The sequence below is a fragment of the Zingiber officinale genome, chromosome 4B, assembly GCF_018446385.1.
Source record: "Zingiber officinale cultivar Zhangliang chromosome 4B, Zo_v1.1, whole genome shotgun sequence".
In the NCBI taxonomy this organism is placed as follows: Eukaryota; Viridiplantae; Streptophyta; class Magnoliopsida; order Zingiberales; family Zingiberaceae; genus Zingiber; species Zingiber officinale.
This window is the reverse complement of record NC_055993.1, coordinates 78,514,022-78,521,844: the sequence shown is the minus strand read 5'-3', so window position 1 is coordinate 78,521,844 and position 7,823 is coordinate 78,514,022. Positions and strand designations below refer to the sequence as shown.

General features: G+C 47.4%; 1 protein-coding gene across 1 annotated transcript; it reads right to left on the bottom strand.

Annotated features, from left to right (window-relative positions):
• Nucleotides 1-869: 869 nt before the first annotated feature.
• On the bottom strand, nucleotides 870-3,169 carry LOC121977634 (L-ascorbate oxidase-like). The gene is made up of 5 exons (XM_042530096.1): nucleotides 2,892-3,169; nucleotides 2,697-2,789; nucleotides 2,392-2,604; nucleotides 2,124-2,300; nucleotides 870-2,025 (listed from the first exon to the last, which is right to left on the bottom strand). Exons 1-5 carry the CDS (start codon nucleotides 3,144-3,146, stop codon nucleotides 1,045-1,047), a joined length of 1,719 nt encoding a protein of 572 aa, XP_042386030.1. The 5' UTR covers nucleotides 3,147-3,169; the 3' UTR covers nucleotides 870-1,044.
• Between the last annotated feature and the right edge of the window lie 4,654 nt (nucleotides 3,170-7,823).

The following is a 7,823-nucleotide window of genomic DNA, read 5'->3' as shown; positions in this document are numbered from 1 at the left end:
ACTAGACTTGAAGGGGAGACTTGTGATGCGGAGATAAGAGCTTACGTGGCACAAGTCGATAGTCACGATGTAGATCAAAGGCAAAGCGGTCAACACCAGGGTTCAAGCAAGGCTAATCCAAGTAGGAGTGACTACATCAATCGATCGGAATGATGTTGCCTGGTCGGCATGAAATCAGTTCGAGCGGACCACCCGTCCGATCGGATGTGACATCAATCACGCGAAGTGGTAAAGTAGAAGAATAAAAGTCTTGAGGAAGAGAAAGTAAAGGAGAACACTCCATCTATCATTAAATACATAGAAGATAAGATAAAGATGTCTTCTGTAGATAATCAATATCATTAAATAGGGGAAGATGGAGGGTCACTAAGAAATGTATAAAAGGAGGATGTCAGGTATGTGAAAAAGGCAAAAGAAATAAGTCTCAGTCTCTATCATTTTTTTTATTTTCCTTCCTCTATTTCTATCTTGAGCGTCAGAGAATCGACGCCAGAAACTCCTTTCCTTTTCTTAATTTTATTTTACAGAAAAAAATGAGATCATCATCTAATCAATAAAACTGCCACCTCTCTAACTTTTTAACTTTATGATTTTCAACAAGATCAATATCCATTCTATATAAATCCAAATTTCACTACTGAGGACGAATCGTCATTCATTAGTGATTTGGTTGTTCCAGTGTTTTACCAGGATGGATTTATCCATTAATGGTGTTTTCATTTTGGATTTTTTTTTTCCCCCTGTTAGCCCCGACTAGCCTAACGATTTAATGTGAATCGATATGCAAACTAATCACACCCGGTGGATGTCGTTTTAATAATAAATTAAAGTAGGATATCCTTTAACAATTCGTTAAAACAAAGGGACGTCTTTTTATTTATTTTGTTCTCCCAACTTTTATTGTGTCTTGTACTTTACGGCAAGAACAAGAAACCCATGAAAAACTAATACATTCTGACTTTCCGCCTTAATTTTATAAAAGATTGCGAAATGAAAAAGAAAAAAAAACAAATAAACAAGTCAAACTGTTGAACATTCTGATGGTTAGTGGTGCCTTGCCCTCAAGAACTTGGAATCGCCGCAGCCCATGATGGACGTCGGCAGCCTGCCGATCCTGTCCACGCCCTCGGCGAACACCACCCCCATACCCATGACGAAGTGGGCCTCGATGTGGCAGTGGAACGCCCACGCGCCGGGGTTGTCGGCCCGAAACCTGATGGCGGTCCACCCAAAGGGGTGCAGCGCCACCGTGTTCTTCATGATCGGGTCCACCAGATTGAACTTGCTCGTGTCCCTCCTGGGGTCGAACTTGCCGGTGCCGTAGGCCAGCACCCAAAAATCGTGCCCGTGCAGGTGCCACGGGTGCGTTTCGCTGTTGCTGGAATTGGCCAGAGTGTTTGCGTTCTGCAGCACCACGTCCACCGTCGAGTTGAACTTGAGTCGGTAGATAGACGTCGAGATGGTCGCGTTGACGACCGCCGGCGGATGCCTGGACACGTCGTAGTTCTCGTAGTCGTATCTCTCTGGCGCCGGCGTCTCGTCGAACGCGTGGCGCAGCCCCTCCCTGAGCGCGATTAGGTACGGCGTGTGAGGCATGTCGTGGGACACACCGTTGAGCGACCACCTCGTGCGACCATCCTCCACCCTGTTCTGCGTGTTGAGCAAGAGGATCGTCCTGTCGGAGGTCGCTGGCGGCGGGTGGATATAGTCGGGGTGCGACCGGCTGAGGGCGATGCTCTGTTGCTCCCTGTAATCAGTGTCGTTCCAATTCCATAGAGGCCCCTCCGGACGGGCGGTCGGCGGGGTCCTTCTCGGGTGGTTCGGGTAGTAATTGAGGACGGCAATTCCAGGCTCGGTGTCGGGACGTCGGCCGACCACATTGGCGGCTATCCAATAGTTGCGAGAAGCGTCTCGATCGGCAGTGAAGAGCACCGAGTACGTCTCGCCGGAGTATATGTTGAGGTTCTTCACCGCGAAGGGATTCACGTAGTGGCCGTCCGCTTCCACCACCAACAAGTCGTGTCCCTGCAAGTGCTTACGTAGTAAGACTAAATACAATTTAAATCTGCTGACATACATTTGCAGCTGATCAATAGATCAAGTACTGCCGTGCTGTTAATTACCTCGATTTCGAAGTTGAAAGCTGAAAGGGAGGAGACGCTGGCGATTCGTAGGCGGTAAGTCATGCCTGGGACGACGGTGAGCACGAAGGGAGAACAGTCGGGGCTGGTGGCGTTGCACACCTGGTTCGCTGCTGCCAGGGAGCAGTTGAACTTGCCTCTTCCATTGATCAAGATAGACTGCCGTTCAAATGCCACGAGTTATACATTATCAGCTAAGTATATAGCTAGAGAGGTACATCGGTTAGCTCTAGAGCATTAATAATTTTACCTTTGGTTCGTTCACCCAAACAAATGGCACGGAAGCAAGGCCAGTGGAGAGCTGCTGGGTGGTATCGTGCCACCAATCGTTGAGGATGATGCTGCGATCGTAGTCGTAGGAGAACGGCTCAGCCTGCGCCGCCGGCAGGGCGACTTGGATGAGGCCGTAGAGCCCGGCGCTCCTTTGCATGCCGTAGTGAGCATGGTAGAGGTACGTCCCCGGCTGAGACACCAACTCATCAATTCAATTTCCACATTTCCAAACTCCGAAGAATTCATTCTTGCAGATTATTAAATGAAAGAAAGCAAACTCACTCGATCGACCACAAATCTGTAGGTGAACGTGTCGCCTGGCACGATCGGGCACTGCGTGACTCCTTCCGTCCCATCGAACCACGGCGTGCCAATCTGAAACAAGCACGCACACAATTAAAAGAAATCCTCTGTTTTTTGCTGTGTTTGTTTGTTTCCTTTTTGTCATTATACAAAATATTTAGTGGCGTAACTGACCTGCCGGATGCCGTGCCAATGGATGGCCGTGTTCTCAGTGACGAGGTTGTTCTTGACATGAACCACGACGGTGTCGCCCATCTCCGCGCGGATGGTCGGCCCAGGAGTCTGGCCGTTGATCGTCACAGCCAGATTTCGCACGCAGTCCTGCGACTTGAACGCGTAGGAGATATCCCATCTGTGGACGCGAACTTTGGAATGAGCCGGCCGCGAGGCCGACAGCAGCAGTAACACCACGAGCAAGGAGGAGCACATGAAGGACGAAGCCAGTCGTTCCATTGTTGCTAATGGAGATGGAACAATGAAACAGGCAGATGGCTGGCTACGATCTATATATACATTTTCAGCAGCGCCTGTTCAAGCCCTCTCCACTGACCTCTAGCCGGAAAATATATCGTTGAACCAGTCGGCGCTGGAATGGGAACAGGTCAGTGAATAAAAGTCAAAATTTTGATCTGTGTAATGTCGAAGAACATTTCCATAGGAGAAAACTCATGTTGTAGTTAGGTCTCCAAACCACGGCAGACCACGCGTTCGAAAATATTCAACTTGGAAAACACATGATTGTAACACGTCGAATGCAATGATCATTACCTTACCTGCCTCGCCTACTGACGTAATTTTCATACTTCTTCACCACAGGAAATAGGCGTGCACCGACGAAGATGGTAATGATCAATACCAATCTTGAAGTCCCTTTCCAGCATAAATCCGAATACGTTCGTCACGTGTGGTGAAAAGATGATTCGTTTATTTTCATCGTCCCATCAATTCATCCCTAGATTAACACAGAGGAGATAAATCATGAATAACTACTGGACATACTCAAACACATCAAGTTTCGACTTCAAAATCTCATGTGGCAAAACCCCATACCTCAACTATTGCACCTCCCCAAAGAGACCGAATGCGTTCATCACGTTGTATATGATATAGGAGTAATCAAAGATTTTTGCCTGTACTGAGGTCAATATTATGATGAAGAATGGTCAACATGAGGTCGGCTCATCACCCCCGTACTGACTGATGTCCATTCTGCATCTAGCTCAACGCCACGGATTAATGTCCATTCGACGTCCTGTTCAACACCACCGATTGACGTTCATTCGACATTCAGCATTTGGCTCAGTGCCATTGACTGAAGTCCATTTTGAATATGGCTCAACATTACCAACTGACATCCATTTGTACATTCGACATTCAAGTCAACGTCATTGATTGACGTCCATTTGGCATCAGACTTAGTACCACCAACTAAATGTTGATTAAGTGTGAATGGAGAAGAGGTGGAAGAGAAGAAACTCCAATGTGAATGGGACTTTAGTCCCACATTGGGAGTTTCAATGTACTTTTGTTGGTTTATATTGATTCACATACATTGAGCATATGAACAAATGCATGGGGAGAGACCCTCTCTCACGCATGGGTGCGTAGGGGGGGGTGCAAATCCAGGGCCCGGATTGCACTGAACCAAGTTGACTCGGGTGCGAGCGCGACCTGCACACACGAATGCCAAACCAGTCAGGGCAAAAATTTGCCCAAGCAGAACAATCAACATTTTGCCACATAAATCTTTTTTTTGCTTGTGTAACGGATGCATTAAAGAAAGATTAATGTAGAATCAAAATGGTCAAGTGAAAGTAATGATCATTAATTGATCATTAATGTTGTCCTTTGGTCTTGAGCTCCTATATAAGGAGGCTGCGACCACATGCAAAAGGTTACGGAGATAACACAGTGAAGCAAACAGAAGCTCTCCACCTTATTCCCCTCCTCTGTCGCGCAATTCCTGCTCGGCAGAGCACCCTTGATAGCGTTTCGGTACCACTTAGTTCGCCGTGACCACTAGTGCTTGGTGGAGTTCACGGTCGAGGGCCCAGATTGCACTGAACCAAGTTGACTCGGGTGCGAGCGCGACCTGCACACACGAATGCCGGACCAGTCAGGGCAAAAATTTGCCCAAGCAGAACAATCAACATTTTGCCACATAAATCTTTTTGTTGCTTGTGTAACGGATGCATTAAAGAAAGATTAATGTAGAATCAAAATGGTCAAGTGAAAGTAATGATCATTAATTGATCATTAATGTTGTCCTTTGGTCTTGAGCTCCTATATAAGGAGGCTGCGACCACATGCAAAAGGTTACGGAGATAACACAGTGAAGCAAACAGAAGCTCTCCACCTTATTCCCCTCCTCTGTCGCGCAATTCCTGCTCGGCAGAGCACCCTTGATAGCGTTTCGGTACCACTTAGTTCGCCGTGACCACCAGTGCTTGGTGGAGTTCACGGTCGACTGTTGTATCCTAGGAAACAGACGACCCGAATAAACCTCGAAGCACAGATGGAGGTGGGCGAATCTGTTTCAAGGAAACTGCTATTTGCAGGCCTCGGTCAGCTCGCCCGGTCAGTCTCTTTGTCCGACCGATGACCTTATTGCCCGATCGACCTTTCTGCTCTACAGATCTGGTCTTCTGGTTTGTCTAGACTTCTCTGTTCTGGTCTGTCAATTCTGCTCTAACCGACCTGGTCATTCTGCTCTAACAGACTTGGTCTGCCGCTCTGGTCTGTCGCTCTGCAGACTTGCTCTACCGCTCTGGTCTGCTGCTTTGGTCTGCCACTCTGCAGACCTGGTCTGTTACTCTAGTCTGCCGCTTTGCAAACCTGCTCTGCCACTCTGGTCTGCCACTCTGCAGACCTGCTCGACTGCTCTGGTCTGCTGCTTTGCAGACCTGGTCTTCTGCTCTACAGACTTAGTCTTCTGCTCTAGTCTGCCACTCTGCAGACCTGCTCTTCTGCTCTGTAGACTTAGTTGACCGCTCTGGTCTGCCGCTCTGTAGACTTGCTTGACTACTCTGGTCTGCCGCTCTGCAGACCTGATCTTCTGCTCTGCAAACTTAGTCTTCCGCTCTAGTCTGCCGCTCTGCAGACCTTCTCTACCGCTCTGCAGACCTGCCCTGTCGCTCAGCTCTGCTGCGTTACGGAAACCAACCCCTGCTGGCAGCCTGAGATTATCCGCTCAGGTCATTTCGACTGTAAGTTGAATTTAAATTCCGTGTAAGTTTTAAATTCAACTAAGTTCCCTAAATTCTCCGGCAACAGATTGTTTGGTTTCTAACAATCTTGAAACATACTTGATTCTGTTGAGATGGCCACGGAACGAAATGTTGAGGTGCAACAAACTCAACACATGCAGGCCCCCTCCGCCCCAATTGGAACTGTGCCAATCAGTCATGGGGAAAAGCCAGAGAAGTTCAGTGGACTGAACTTCAAGAGGTGGCAGCAGAAGATGCTCTTCTACTTGACCACGCTCAATCTGGCTCGGTTCTTAACCGAGGACCCTCCCAAGCGAGCTGAGGATGTTGATGCGCAAACCATCAGTACAGTGGAGGCATGGACTCATTCTGAGTTTCTTTGCCGAAACTATATCCTCAACTGCTTTGCCGACTCGTTGTACGCTGTGTATAGCATGAAGAGAACGATTAAGGAGCTGTGGGAGTCCCTGGACAAAAAATACAAGATGGAGGATGTAGGGGCAAAGAAGTTCATTGTGGGCCGATTCCTGGACTACAAGATGGTTGACTCTAAGACGGTGATCAGCCAAATCCAGGAGCTTCAGGTGATCTTGCACGAGATCCACTCAGAAGGGATGGTTCTGAGTGAAACCTTCCAGGTGGCTGCTATCATTGAGAAGCTTCCTCCCGGCTGGAAGGACTTTAAGAACTACCTAAAGCACAAGCGGAAGGAGATGAATGTGGAAGAACTCATTGTTCGACTTCACATCGAAGAAGACAACAAGAGTTCAGAGAGAAAGCTATTCTCTACAGCTACTGTGAAAGCCAATGTGGTCGAGCACGGTCAAAGCTCGAAACGGAAGAACCCCAAATCTTCCAAGATGGGACCGAGAGGAGGCATCAGCAAGAAGAAGTTCTCTGGGAAGTGCTTCAACTGTGACAAAGTGGGTCACAAATCTTCGGAGTGCAGAAAGCCTAAGAAGAAGCAAGAGGCCAACCTGAATAAGGGACCAGAAATGGATGACCTCTGCGTTGTGGTCTCAGAACTGAATCTGGACGGTTCAAACCCGCGGCAATGGTGGATCGATACTGGAGACACCAGACATGTCTGCTGCAATAAGGAGCTGCTCCACAACTTTGAAGAAGTCACTGGAGACAAGTTGTTCATGGGGAAGTCAGCAACCTCGGACATCATGGGTCAAGGAAAGGTGGTGCTGAAGATGACCTCGGGCAAAGATCTCACTTTGAACAATGTGCTGTATGTTCTGGAGATTCGAAAGAATCTAGTATCTGGATCACTTTTAAGCAAGCATGGCTTTCACATTGTCTTTGAGTTGGACAGAGTTGTACTGTCCAAGAATGGAGTGTTTGTCACGCCCCCAAAGGAGTCTCTGCCAGACAAAAATCCGACAGCATCTCCCCTGTACCGATGACAATCTGATGTATCAATACAAGCAAAATACATCAGCCACATGCGGCTGGAATATTTATATACACAACCACGCAGTTATAATAACAGCCCATACGGCTGGAATGAAACAATCACAACCATGCAGTTATATAAAAAACAACCCACACGACTGTACTAAAAACCAAGACAGCGGAAAAACGAAAACGGAAAGCCCAATACAACACAATCAACACACTGCTAGCCGGCTAGGCTTCATACAACAAATACAACACCAAAATCATAAGATAGCCACATGGCTATACACAAATACAATACAAAAAATAAGAAAAGAATATACAAAAGAAAACAATCACGATCTTCGGATGTGACGTAGGACCCGGCCGACAGGATACTCCGAGCGACACCAACCATCTACAGGCTACCTGAAAACATAAATATATACATGCGGTGGTGAGTATAGGTAACTCAGCGGATAATAGAAAAGATAGTGCATAGTCCATAAACAACATG

What these genes read in the sequence shown, in the direction of transcription:
- LOC121977634 (XM_042530096.1), bottom strand. Translation starts at nt 3,146, where the DNA reads ATGTGCTCCTCCTTGCTCGTGGTGTTACTGCTGCTGTCGGCCTCGCGG. An exon ending in ATTGGCACGGCATCCGGCAG is followed by an intron (nt 2,790 to 2,891) that starts GTCAGTTACGCC and finishes TGCTTGTTTCAG; the next exon opens with ATTGGCACGCCGTGGTTCGA. An exon ending in TTTGGGTGAACGAACCAAAG is followed by an intron (nt 2,301 to 2,391) that starts GTAAAATTATTA and finishes TTTGAACGGCAG; the next exon opens with TCTATCTTGATCAATGGAAG.